Source organism: Centropristis striata, chromosome 15 (genome assembly GCF_030273125.1).
Source record: "Centropristis striata isolate RG_2023a ecotype Rhode Island chromosome 15, C.striata_1.0, whole genome shotgun sequence".
NCBI classification, from domain to species: domain Eukaryota; kingdom Metazoa; phylum Chordata; class Actinopteri; order Perciformes; family Serranidae; genus Centropristis; species Centropristis striata.
In genome coordinates this window covers 10,848,446-10,862,372 of record NC_081531.1, presented here as the reverse complement: position 1 = coordinate 10,862,372, position 13,927 = coordinate 10,848,446, and the positions used below count along the sequence as shown (strand labels likewise).

Genomic DNA, 13,927 nt, shown 5'->3' with positions numbered 1-13,927 from the left:
GACCACTTCTGTGTGGATTGAGCACTGATTTTGCGCTGATATGACTTTGCTTTCTTGTACAACCAACTTTATTTTAACATTTTCAATCAATCAATTTTACATACTATGTACATAGCCAAGCAATTCGGACAAATCTAACACCCCCAGTCAGTAGACTTACACTGTATATATGTATATATAGTACCCCAATATCACCCCAAGCACCGTTTTCTGCATATTATGTAAAAAAGTTTTCATATTGAACAATATTGATATGCCTTTGGTAGGCCAATATCGAGGCATAATACATGGTCGCCCACAGTTGGAGTAATTTATTTTCAGGCACAATCCTCTGTTAATTTCATTTTCATTGTGATATGTTTGGAAGAAACTGATTAATAAAGTTTTGAGAAGATATACACTTTTATTCCAACTTATTGGTCAGGCTTTACCATGAACAAGCATTGAAAAATAAATACTCTGTATTTAGTTTGTTTATTTTGTCAAATTCATGTTTAGTTAAAACCATTTGTAGCAGCACCTGTCAGCTGCATTACATTAAGTTGTCATCTGAACTGAATTATGCTCAAAATGTTCTTAACCTTTTTGTCATGTGACCGTTTAAAAAAGGAAACAATGTCCAGAAGCTTGACCCGAGAGCAATTTCACTTTCATGTGAATGACTTAAGAAATAAACTATGCAATATTTTACAAAAGATCAGAGAAATGTTTGAAAAAGTCATTACATTTTGTGACACAACTCTCTTTTTGTCTTGTCAATCACTTTGTGACCAGGGTTTCCCCCAGGAAAGCTGTTGGGCCCTGTGGCAAGTCATGGGGCCAGCACAGGTTGCAGCCAAGAATCTTTTTGATGGAGTCCAGTGACAGACTGATGGCAGCATTAAGGTTAGGCCCTTCACTTTCTCTATTCAATGAATAACAGATGGAATCACAGTTACTGACAGTTTGGCTAGCTGAGGTTGTTAAGTAATGTTAGCTTGTGACAGTTGGAAACATGAAGGTAAATATCTCAAACCTGCTGATTTTATATGGCATGTGATGAGCTTTCTAACCATGTATTTCCATCAGAGGTGTCCCAATGTTACAGAAGAAGATTAGGACCAGGTAGGAGAAAAAAAGAATCATCATTAAGTCACAATGTATATATATATGTCTAAAAAAATCACATAAATTACATAAAAAGCAGATTTTCCCCCAAAACAATAGTTATGGTAGCCTACTACCAAGAAAATCTCATTTATGTGTAGGGGGATTTTAGTTCTACTGCACCTTTTAATATTGAGGTTATTGCTCATTTTATGAAGTGTTTGGATAGACACCGATTCTATGAAAACAATGTTCCTCTGATGACTTTATTTATTTTTATTATTTTACTATTATTACTTTATTCTGGACATCTCAACTTTATTCTCGTTATTTCGACTTTTTTCTGCACAATGGAAAAAAAATGTTCAATTCAATTTTTTCTCTCCTACCTGGTCCCAATCCTCCTCTGTACAATGTAGCTGTAGTTTAAAAACATCTTCAAAATACATAAAAAATAATAATTCCCCAATAACTAGGCTATGTGTAGGCCGCCTGTCTTGCGCTACATTAGCAGAAACCCTGGAGACCCTTCATCAGCGGTGGATGACCAACAGCAGAACAGCACAGTGGCACCTTCAGGGTAAGACTTTGGAAATAAATCAGATCATATTTGATCACTGAGGATTATATTACAGTTTATGAGATCCTTCTGTCACAGTGTTCCTCTGATATAAACACACATACACTCAGGGCTTAACTTGTCCCTAACACTCCCCTTACGCAACAAAGTGCCTTGTTATTGTCCCACTGGTGACATTAACCTTTAGAGAGTCACTTTAACAGGAGCACTGCACTGTTAAGCAACACTGCACAATTAAAGAGGTCTGTGCTTCATCTCAAAGACACATGTCGGAAACAAGCACGGGTCCTGCCACGTGCAAATGACAAGAATTAAAACTATGAAGAGACAATCAGTATTGCTCTTGTTCTGCCTGTCACACATCCAAAACCTTTTTTTTTTTTTTAATATTTCGCTCATAAAAGTCTGATAAGCAGCTGAGATATCAAGTTCCCCTCCTCTATCAAAGACTTTAACAACGGAAAACATGTGCGACACCACTTGAGGCCTTCCCCTCCCACACCGGGCTGATTACTCTGAGGTTCGGGAGCTGTTAGAGGAAGTCGTCCCCCTGACGCAGTCCCACGATTTCCTCTCTTGGCCCTCTTCTGCTCTCACTCTGCCTCCCCGCTCTCCATCTGACAGATGCAGGTGTGGAGCTGTCCTCCTCCAACACACTCGAGGAGAGGAAACAGAAGCCAAAGCAGAGGCTTGACATTTGTATAAGAAAGGGAAAGAATATAGCGGGGGACACATGCCAATTCTTCAAAGTGGAGTCATATTGCCTCAGTAAAACTAGTGCAGAGCCCGTAGGAAGTATGCATTCATACGTTACATGCCACACTACAACGTCTGCAACTCCATAAAACACTTAGTTTTCATAAGGTACGCACACCATCCAGCACATACACATTGAACATTGATATTCGCTGGAAACTATTCGAATAATATTGGAAAATCGAACCTTGTAGCGCACTTTAAAACTCTGAAAGATAGGTAGAGTCAGGCGTGGAAATCCAGAGTGAATTGTGTTACTGACCAGGTGTAGGCCTATCACACAATGGGGCGGAGCTCCCCTAAAAGGCGTCCAATCGGAAACAGTGCAATGCTGTAACACGTTCTACGTAAGTAATGATATTTTGAAAAATTAATTCAAAAATCTTCAGAATCGAGGATGCACACCTTCGTGCCATGCGCAAGCATCAGTGAGATATGCCCTAGACACACATCCACACACTTCTTGCTTTATAGATAGATTCAAAGAATCCATAAACTAACTTGTTTTTATTCTCTTTTAAAGCACCTCGTGAAATTTCTTAGAAGCAAACTGAAAGCTTTGTTTGTTCCCATGGTATACTGAATGATTCACTTATTGTATTTATGCCTGGTCATGAAAAACACATCCACAGGACCCCTCACATGTTCCCTCTGCTCAAAAGACACATTATAGGACAACTTATGTAATGTTTAATTCAGCCCTGTGGCTACAAAAGTGAGTGTGAACAGATATGAGGTAACAGGGAAGCTGAAATAATGAACATATCTTCTTATGTCTGTTTCTTCACTGTATGGTGACCAGTAAAAACAAAATACCTAAATAAGGTGGAGCCCTCTAGAAAAAGAGTACATTTTCTGTTGCGTGCTGGTAAAGCATCACTTCTTCCACTGAGGCCCCCGCTGCGTCAAAGACTCTCACTGTGCTCTGCTGGGCAGTGCACACACAGAGCGCCTGTGCCATGCTTCACTAAGGGGACTGACCAAGCTAACACATCCAGATTAAATAACGCCACTGAGCCAAAAGTGCTGCTGCGGCTGCTGCTGAGGATGGAGAGGAGTGGACAGAGCTAATGAAGGGTGCTTTCACTGTCACTGCGGCTGCTTCACACTCGATTCACAGCCAGGAGTGGGGGAGTCGGGTGGCTGTTTGAAGTTTGTTGACTGTGGATATTTTTTTAAACCTTATGTTTGCAGTAAATCACAAGAGAAGTCAGTTGTCTCTTTTACTAAAACTATGATAAACTTAGTTATCATTATGCAGCCAATAGTTATTAAACCCATCAGACATCTAAGTATCCACAAATGTGCCAATATAAAAATAGTTTTTACAGAAAATACAGCGCAGAACACGATGCATGGAGGGATTTAGAAATAGTTTCATATCGCTTTTTTAAAATGTATTCTTCATTTCAATGGTCATATATTGACTGATACTGAACATACAGTTCATTTGTTTATTCAGATATTTATTTTATTTTTATTTATTCTTTATGATCATTTCTAGCATTGGTTGTCAGTGTAATACATCGTATATATAATGTAAAATAATGTTAAATATTCTTCAATAGTGTTATTTGTTTAAGAAAGAAGCCTTCTGAGTACCTTTGCATAGTCTTATTGGTGCAAAATCCACATAGAAGGGTCTACTTTTTTCCCAAGTCACAAATTCATTAAATCCATCCCTATTTATTGGCAATGAGTGAATTTTTCTTCCTAAAACTATGTATCAGACACAAAAAAAATCTATTTCAGTCTAGCTCTAATTTTAGGAGAGAAAAAAGTCAACAAGCCACTCATAAAAGGTATAAAAGTGAAGATGAAGTGGATCTCAACAGGAGGATGCATACAATACCGGATAAGACATGAGGACAAGAAATTACAGGTACCATTTTTCATTCATAAAAAACAACCTAACCCTGATACCTTAGGCAACAATTTGGTGACGAACTGTATTATAGGTGAACTCTGGACCAACCACATAGCTGACATATTAGTCATAATCTGAGCAATGTTGGGATGGTGAAGTATCAACAGGTGATCAGAAGTTGATGAGATACAAGATACTGTTTCTATTGTGATGCAATTAAGTTGAAAAAGAAAGGAATGTAGAAGCTGTAGCTTATTGCTTTGAACATTTCACAGACCAGCTTATAATGTATCTAGGGAAAACATGTGAGTGACTTTAGGAAGTGATGAAACATTTAAAGAAGATTTTCTAACAGAACAGAGTGTTGCTTAGCATGGCAACAGGTGGGAAACCTGTCAGTAAAGTCTGAGCAGTTGAAGAGCTCCAGACATGAGATTGCAGGTGCCTCGTGTCTGTGGAGTCACACTCACCTTGTAGACCTTCCCAAACGCACCGTCACCCAGCTCTCCAACTATCTCCCATAAGTCGTTGGGGTTGATGTCCCGGTGAACGTGCTCATACTGCTTCACTTTCTTCTTGATGTCAATAGTAGGCAGACGGAGGATCTTGCTGAACTTAGCGAATGCCATTATTGACACTGCAACAACATTCAGCGTAAAAAAAAAAGAAGAAGTATCAAAAGGCTCTACACTGAGAGCATTACGCACGCGGAGCCCGTCAAAAACACTTCAATACCAATGTTCACTTTCCAGGAGAAAATAAAAAGAGAGCGGAGCAAGTTCAAACTTGTTATTCTACCCCGTCCATGTCACTCCTCTGCGCTCATAATCCCATTCAAAAGCTGCGGTTTGGTGCCGGACGCGCGCTGACCACCTGCCGCTGGAAACACGATGGAGTAACCGCCTGTCTGACAGCCTGCCCGGGCAACTTGTTGCTTCTGACTGCGTGGAAACGCCCCACCTTGTTACCCACCCAACAACCCGCCCACCGCCGTCATGGAAATGTAGTTTCTGTCAGAGAACAAGCAGGCGTCACTGTATTGCGCTGATGAGGTAAAAGGACTTCATGTCCGGGTTGTTGCTGGGCGTGTCCACTGACAGCTCAAACAGCTGTTGGACCATTAACACAAATACTGAACTTGGAGGTTTTTCAAAGAACAATAATTAATTTACATCCTTTCCCCTTTTTTCTGTTTATTTTTTGTTGTTTTTCTCCCCTTTTCCTGCCTTTTTTAAAATTTATTTATTTATGATCCTCCCTACTTTTTTAAGTTTACTGGCATTATTAATAATAACCTTAATTTGTTGTGATTTTTTTTTTTCTGTTGGCACATTGGAGCACCTGTCTGCTGTTCTATGTACAAATGTTTGTATGTTCAACCTTTTTCAATAAAGTTCATTAAATGAAAAAAAAGAAATATTGAACTTAAAGTGGAGCTGTGTGCAGATTAATTTATGACCCCGGTTTACTGTTGTTTTACATCATACTGCAGCACTACAGTGTCTAATGCTGTTGGTTATAGTTTTTATTATATTTTATTATTGTTAGACAAAAAATAGACTTTGGGTGAAAGAAATGAAAGTTTTTTTTAAAGTTTTTTTCCGTTTTTTTATATTTAATATCATGATCTTTATTTTTAAAATCATAATTAACTTCCACTGTTATTCTCTTTTCATTCAGACTACATGTTAACGTGCTCTTCACCTGTGAATGCAGAGCTTTGGCGCCCTCTAGTGATCATTCAGCTCAGTGGACTTGTACCTGTTCAACACGTGTCATACAGATTGAGACAAAGCACTGAAGTACTGTACTTTAGTACAATTTTAAGGCACTTGTACTATACTTGAGTAATTCCATTATGTAACTTTATACTTCTACTCCACTACATTTTAGAGGCAAATACTCCACTACATTTAGCAGCCAGTTTTAGTTACTAGATACATTTTGGGTCAAGATTAAACATTAAACCACATCACAGCATATTAAGTAGTTAGCTCTTTTTTTAAATGAGCTCTACTCTGACAACAGTAAAATGCTGCACACATAAATGCATCAATAATAATAACCCAATAATCTATTCAGAATATATACATCTCCACAGCCCTTTCTCACCTGGACAATAACAACACCTATGTGAGAATGCTGTTCATTGACTTCAGTTCAGCCTTTAATACCATCATCCCCTCCAAACTGACACCTCCCTCTGCAACTGGGTGCTGGACGTCCTCACCAACAGTCCCCAGTCTGTTAGACTAGGGGACCACACCTCTTCAACACTCATCCTCAACACCGGCGTCCCTCAAGGCTGTGTGCTGAGTCCCCTCCTCTATACTCCCTCCGCCTATATATGCGCTTGGCGTTTCTTTGACTGTGTTTTATTAGATATTTATTGGGTCTTATTATGTTATGTTATCGTTGTGTACCTTGTCTTGTATCGTTGTGTACCTTGTCTTGTATCGTTGTGTACCTTGTCTTGTATCGTCGTGTACCTTGTCTTGTATCGTTGTGTACCTTGTCTTGTGTGTCCTGCTGCAAAACAAATCTCCCTTCAAGGGACTAATAAAGTGATTCTGATTCTGATTCTGATTCTAATTCTCTTCACCCAAGACTGCACACCTGTTCATGGTTCTAACACCATTGTCAAGTTTGCAGACGACACAACAGTGGTTGGCCTCATCAGCAACAACGATGAGTCGGCCTACAGAGAAGAGGTCCGGCATCTAGAAGAGTGGTGCGCTGACAACGACCCGGCAATACCGGGAAGACCAAAAAGCTCATTGTGGACTTCAGGGAGAAAAGCGGCACACACACCCCATCTGTATCAGCGGGACAGAGGTGGAGCGTGTTTCCAGCTCCACATCAGTGAGGATCTCTCCTGGACTCTCAACACCTCCACCCTGGTCCAGAAGACTCACCAGCGTCTTTTCTACCTGAGTTGACTGAAGAAGGCCCATCTGTCTCCTCAGATTCTGGTGAATTTCTACCGCTGCACCATCGAGAGCATCCTCACCAACTGCATCTTTGTTTGGTACAGCAGCTGCACTGCTATGGACTGGAAAGCGTTACAGAAGGTGGTGAAAACTGCCCAATGCATCACCGGCTCCTCACTCTCCACTATGCACTTTACTGCCTTTTTGCACTTCTCTTTCGTTGTATAAGTAACTGTACTCTGTGCAATGACAATAAAGATAAATCAATCAGTAAAATTGAATCAGTATTTAACAATATGAGTGGGGGCATTCTGCATAAAGAGTACTTTTACTTTTGATTTTTTAAGTACAGTTTGATGCTGATTGTTTTGTACTTTTAGTGGAGTAATGTCACAGTGTGCTATTACAGCAGTGTTTTTACTTCAGTAAGGGATCTGAAGACTGAATACTTCTTGCACTACTGAGTAAGATCGACTACAAGTGATTAGTACTGAAATTATTAGTCACACCATTTTAAATTGAACATGTAAGAGTACTGGACTGTTTGTTCATCAAAACAAATGAGGGAAAAAAAGGCTCCATGTTGTGCTATACATAGTGATTTGCACTCATTTCATTGTGTAAATCCCTAAAGAAGCTACAGTAAAAAGACAAGTCCATACAAGCCCACAGGCTCCTACTAATCCCTTCACACTAATAACTTGTCACCATTATCTATGTCTATACTGTGTGTTGTTCCCATGACTACAAAGCTGTCCCATTCAATTAATTTGATGCACTCCTGACTCATTCTCTTCTTCTAAAATCCTTTAAGTGCCTGTTGGTTTTATGTTATTTTGATCCATTCACTCAGCAATAAATGACGGATGATGAGGATTTAGAAATACCCAGAAATTACACAACAACGTACAGATGTAAACAATAACATTAGCCACACCATAGACAAGGTCATGCGGAAAAAAAACTGAACACAAGTTGCGAAGAATTCAATGGCCCCTCAATTCGTCCATTAAAGACCTTGACTTTGTGGATGAAACTTTGTGCCCTGAGACGAGTCCAGGTGTGCCATGGATTATTATTTTTTACCATACTCCAGACTCCTTGGAGTGTCTGTTAGTCCAACCAAACGCTGAACAAGACATTTTAATGAACAGAACGTTAAAATAAACTGTCATTCGGTGAAAATACAGTGAAAGGGTCACAGTTATGAGACCAAATTGGTAAACGTCCTTTTTTATATCTATATAATGTTGTATATAACTTCAAATCAAAGTAAAACAAAACAAAACAAAGTAAAAACAAAAAATAAACATTCACAGAGTGATAACAGACTTTAGTGTGCCTGGGGCAAAAAGAGTTTAAAAACCACTGACCTCGCCCTCCTATCACGAACACAGATGCACTTGCAAGAAAAAACAAAAAAAACACAATACCACGGACATCAAGGGGACTGGTGATCAACAGCAGTAAAGTCATGACATCAATGCACCAGCACAAATAACAAAAGAGGAACAGACCTTAGGCAGCACTGATTACTTCACATAGAAAGTACCATTAAACACGATAGGGTTATATCACTTACCTACATATAACTGTAATACTCTGATAAATATTTCATTATTTTCATGGTGAAGTTAAAATTTCCATAAATAACTGTTTCATATAAATAAGGTATTAAAATGTATAAATACTTTTTGTTTAAAATTAATAACTTTAAAAATATCATCTAATGGGGTGTGGATGTTTTAAAAAGAAGTTAAAAGTAATTCTTAACGTTACATTATGTACGTGAGTTCATGCGTAAGTTCATGACCTGAATGTTTACACTTCCGGGGGGGGGGGCGCGAGGAAAAGAAGAAGGAGCAACGTGTTAATGGCGAACCTCAGATACTCAGGGACTGTGTGCGGTGTCAATGTGGATTTTATCCGTGAGTGACAGAGACTTTGAACTGTAGTTGAGCGACGTGCTCAGAGTTTGTGAGTCGGACTCTCCACCGCCGCTTGTGTGTTGGTGAACGAGTCCAGGTCCGTTAGCTAGCAGGAGCTAGGCTAACACCACCGTCCTCGCTGAGGGGAACCGCCGCCTGCACGGAGGGGCGGAGCGTTGTTGAGTCGTCTCGGGAGAGAGTCGCCGACAGAGGTCGCTTTGCTGTTGCTGAGGGGGACGGAGGTCGCTTCGCCGTTGCCGAGGGAAAACGGAGGGCTGCCGCTGCGAGCTGCTGCGGGCGGAGACGGTCGTTACGGCAACGAGCGAGTGATTCATCAGCTACGGTTACAGCTACACTAACACACGGGAGTACAGGTATCAAAGGTTTCCTTCATGAGCTCCAACTAAAGCGCGCCAACGAAAGTAGAAAAAGAGTGCACTCAAAATAAAATAAGACAGTTTAACATAAGACAAACACTTTATACCCCGGGGTTCTATTTTCTTATTTTCTATATCTCTCTTTCAATGCAAAATGTTGGATGTGTGTTCTCCTAAACGTTAATACATTTCCTGAAACTGCGATCATTGTGTGGGTTTATTGATTTGTGTTTATTATTTAAGTATTAAGGTATATACAAGTAAGCATTCCCTACAGTCTCCATCATTTACAAGTGAGAATTATACAGGACCCTAGACTGAAATTTATTATTCGAGATGTGCCTTTTGCCATAAATCATTTGCATAAGAGTTAAAGCTTCATCTTTATAATATAAAGTGGGTTTTACTACACGAGCCGGTGGTAAAAGGGGTTACATAACTAATTTGGCTGGCCAGTTAAAACACGTTAAAAAACTTTAAAGCAGTTTTTCTCAGTTTTACCTTTAGCGTAGTTACTGCAGTTAGACTTTGTAGGGCAGTATTGTGCCCACATGTTTTTAATCAGGGGATGATAAAGAGCAAATATTTTAAAGTAGACTAAGATGAATCGTAAGAATTTTAATAAGAATGGACAATACTGCAGTCCGATGCAACGAGCCACTAACTAGCTGTTTTTATTTTACCACCTCATCAGCTATTGAACGAGAAAAAACAAAAAGCCGTTTATTACAAAGTTTATTACATGAAGTGTCTCTCAGTAATATTCCATAGAAAAGATGTGATAGTGAGTAGAAATTAACCCTATTATTAGAAAACAAACCATTTTGTTACCATAGATTTCAACTGAATATAGGTCTTGTGCCTGTTTGTCACTGCACAAGCTTGAAGAATGTACATATGGAGACTGTGATGCTGTCAGACAGTAATATGGTCGTCTCAGTATCCAGGATAGCGCTCCAGTGCAGCACAGTCATAGATCGTGAACACCAAGTCCTATAAAAAAAAAAAAAAAGATGAAAAAGATGTTTTTAGGTGGAGTAAGATCTTTTTTCAGGACTCATATTCCCCACGTTGCAAGCAGCTCAATTTCAAATGCATTTATGATAAATATATTGTTATCTGGATTGAAACTGTCTTATTGAAGAATGACCTGAATGAAAATGAATTAGCTGTAAGTGTTTATTAAGACATGGTGTTCTGCTCTGCACAGACAGGAACCTACATTTCTGACGTCACCGCTCAGGAGAGAAGGCTTAAACGTCCACAGAGAATTGACTGTTTTCATAATCTGCATCATAAACCCTGTTTAATCCTGTGTAGTGACCCACTGAGTGACCCATTAACTGACAGCCAGTTTGAGTGCATCTCATCACTTTTCTCTTTCTGTTACTGCAGTGGCTCAGACTGGCTCAGTGGATATAATACAGCAGACAGGCGATCAGATATACAGTCATGGAAAAAATGATTGGATCACACTTGTTTTCTTCTAGTTCTTCTAATTCGAGTTTAATTAAAGAGCTGATATCTAGGTATTTTCTTGATAATGATTTTGGTTATTATCAAGAAAACCATGGAAAATGGCTAGATGTCAGCTCTTAAATTAAACTCTGAGCTATTTTTGTTGTTATCATTATAGGGAGAGCCTGACACCAGTCCTTTCATTTGACTCTTTGACTGGAATATCTGCCCCTTGTCTCGCAAATTGTTTGAAAAAAAATGCATAAATGGGCAAATATTCTCTTTTTGACCCAGTTTTAATGTAACTCTGGCTTCATCAGAATGAAGAGAAACAGAATAGATTAAAAAGAAATGGGAGTGACATGCAAACCAGGTGGATGCCTCACCATTCTTCATTTTTATTACAGATGTTTTTAAATGCATAATATGAATTATAATCCAATTCTGCAGATGTTCCCCACATGGCACACATGAGGTGTCACATAACCAGTAATACAGTCATGGAAAAAATGATTGGACCACCCTTGTTTTCTTCTATTTCTTGTTCATTTTAACACCTGTACAACTAAATGATAATGATTTTGGTTAATATCAAGAAAAACATGGCAAATAAATTAAATTGTTGTTATCATTATATTTGTCCAAACAAATGTACCTTTAGTTGTACCAGGCATTAAAATGAACAAGAAATTGAAGAAAACAATGGTCTAATTTTTTTTTTCCATGTGATTTGAAAATATGTCTTTCCCTATCTATTTATCTACCTACTGGAACTTACACGTAGGTACAGTGGAAGAAAACAACATTATGATGAACAAATTAGTCATTTTAATAAAGAGAATTTTAGATTTTAGGAGAAATAATGAAGTAAGGGACCTGAATACTTCTTCTGCCACTGCCAATTATTCACAAATACCTTGCAGCTACCATTTAATTGAATACAGTACATAGACAAAATATTTAATGCTCACTGCTTACTTCATTCTGAATTTCATGCATTCTGTTTCTATTTTAATTAAGTTTGTAGCCCAACTTTTTTGGAATCAGGGTGTTCACTAGTTACTAGTTCTTTTTGAAAAAGATGACAGGCGAATCTATTGATACAAGCAATTTATATCAGATAAAAAAGGTTGAAAAAACATAAACTACAACTTCTACTAGCATTGCTTCTACAACAAATTGATTTTGCAATCATTAAAAGTACAGATAATGAACCAAAATAGTGTTTGTGCAAACAGATAAAATGTGTCTTTAACATATATAAACTGGTACAGTGTTGTATATTATTTTGACCATTGTCTCATTGTCTCACCCCGTGACATTTCTCCGACATGAAGATGAAGAGCTGCCTCAGAGTGCCGCCCAGCTTCCTCACTTCTCTGGTGTAAGCACAGCGGCGATCCCGCAGCCCGTCCACCAGGGAGATGTAGGCCCTCATTTTTTGCATCACACAAGCATTCTGCGTTCAGCATGAGTAGCAATTAGTGTCCCTTTGTGATCTACAGCTGAGCTTTTTCAGTCAAAACACCACAGATGTTAGTGTAGAGAGAGGACTCAATGTGAGAGATAAACATCAGCTAAACCTATCTGGAATTTTAACTTGGATTACCTGTCAAATGTGGACATTTCCATATACCAAATATATATAATCATAAATATACTAGGAATATAATATATATATATATATATATATATATATATATATATATATAATTCATACTTACATGGACATCAAGGTAGAGGTCTGGCATGTGTGCCATGCAGTAACTCTAAATTGAAAAACAATAATTTTCAAAATTCGACATTGGCAGCATAATATAATAATAAGAAATAATAGATTATATATTATTATATTAAACAGATTTATTTGTTCACATTTAAGCTTTATTTGATGGGATTAAACTAAATTGAAGCATATCTGATATCTACATTTTTTTTTTTTTAAACTTAAAAAAAAACCCTATTATTTTCAATGTGGTCCTTGGTAGAATATATAAAAATACTAGTTAAACTTTTAAAAAGTAAAAGAAACAAACAAAAAAAAAAACAGACTGGCAAAAGACCATTCAAGATACTAAAGGTAACTTTCAAAATTCTACACTGCAAAAAAGACGTGTCTAAAAACAAGATAAAAACACTAAATCTGAGGGAAATTATCTTGCTGCATGGACAGATAATTTCACTTGACAAGATTTCTTCAATTATGATTGTTAAATCTAGAAAAAAGCATGTTGAACACTTAAAAAAAGAAATTAACTCAAAACACTTAAAACAAGATAAGTTAGCTCACACTTCTAAATCTATATATTTTTTTTCTAATCTTGGTAAGAACCAAATCATTTGCAGTGTAGAGCTGCTGACTTACAGTTTCAGGGGCCCACTTCAGATACGCAGCCGTCTGTGTGAGCTCCCGGGCCATGCTCAGCACCTTGGAGTAGCATGTTGGTGGGATGAAAGGGTAACTGAGTACCAGCGGCATCAGAGACCAGACAAGCAACAAGTGTGTGAAGATCGCCATGACTGACTGACTGACTGACACCTCCTGACTGACTCAAACTGTTTGTTTGTGTTAACGATGCACACATGCAGCCACGTATACTTGTGGACAGACTCTATCACACCCTCTGTTTACTCCAAAACCATTATGCAAGGAATGAGGAATGACAGGCAACAACCCATTGTGTCAGATAAGACGGCTCTGATCTTTGTGGAGGAATCAAAGCAGGCTGCAGAGGAGAGTGAGCTGTGATTTTTGTCCAAAAAGTTTTATAACAAGAGGATATACAGGTGCATCTCAAAACATTAGAATATTATGGAAACATGGAAGAGTCAATTTCCAGTAGTTCAAGTCAATTAGCCCCAACCAAGTATTGAGTGCATATAGATCAGTTATGGGCATCTTAAATGCTGGAGGGGGCCACAATTTTTCATCGACACTACCACAG

At 38.3% G+C, this 13,927-nt stretch overlaps 2 protein-coding genes across 2 annotated transcripts in view; both read right to left on the bottom strand.

The window, feature by feature from the left end:
• stk10 (serine/threonine kinase 10) overlaps window positions 1–5,202 on the bottom strand; it is a 55,238-nt gene extending 50,036 nt beyond the window's left edge. Inside the window, exon 1 of the mRNA XM_059351995.1 lies at window positions 4,760–5,202. Coding sequence (XP_059207978.1) covers window positions 4,760–4,918 — 159 coding nt within the window. The 5' untranslated portion in view covers window positions 4,919–5,202. The remainder of the gene's footprint in view (window positions 1–4,759) is intronic.
• Window positions 5,203–12,282: 7,080 nt separating this feature from the next.
• zmp:0000001268 (CYTL1 domain-containing protein) lies at window positions 12,283–13,500 on the bottom strand. The gene is made up of 3 exons (XM_059352125.1): window positions 13,348–13,500; window positions 12,707–12,751; window positions 12,283–12,441 (listed from the first exon to the last, which is right to left on the bottom strand). The coding sequence occupies exons 1-3, from the start codon at window positions 13,498–13,500 to the stop codon at window positions 12,283–12,285; spliced, it is 357 nt and encodes a 118-aa protein (XP_059208108.1).
• Window positions 13,501–13,927: the final 427 nt, after the last annotated feature.

Bases quoted from the DNA above. Each gene is read 5' to 3' on its own strand.
- zmp:0000001268 (XM_059352125.1), bottom strand. From the start codon at position 13,500: ATGGCGATCTTCACACACTTGTTGCTTGTCTGGTCTCTGATGCCGCTG. The intron at 12,752-13,347 runs GTAAGTCAGCAG...TTTTCAATTTAG, and splicing joins TGAAGTGGGCCCCTGAAACT to AGTTACTGCATGGCACACAT. The intron at 12,442-12,706 runs GTAAGTATGAAT...TGCTGAACGCAG, and splicing joins ACCTCTACCTTGATGTCCAT to AATGCTTGTGTGATGCAAAA.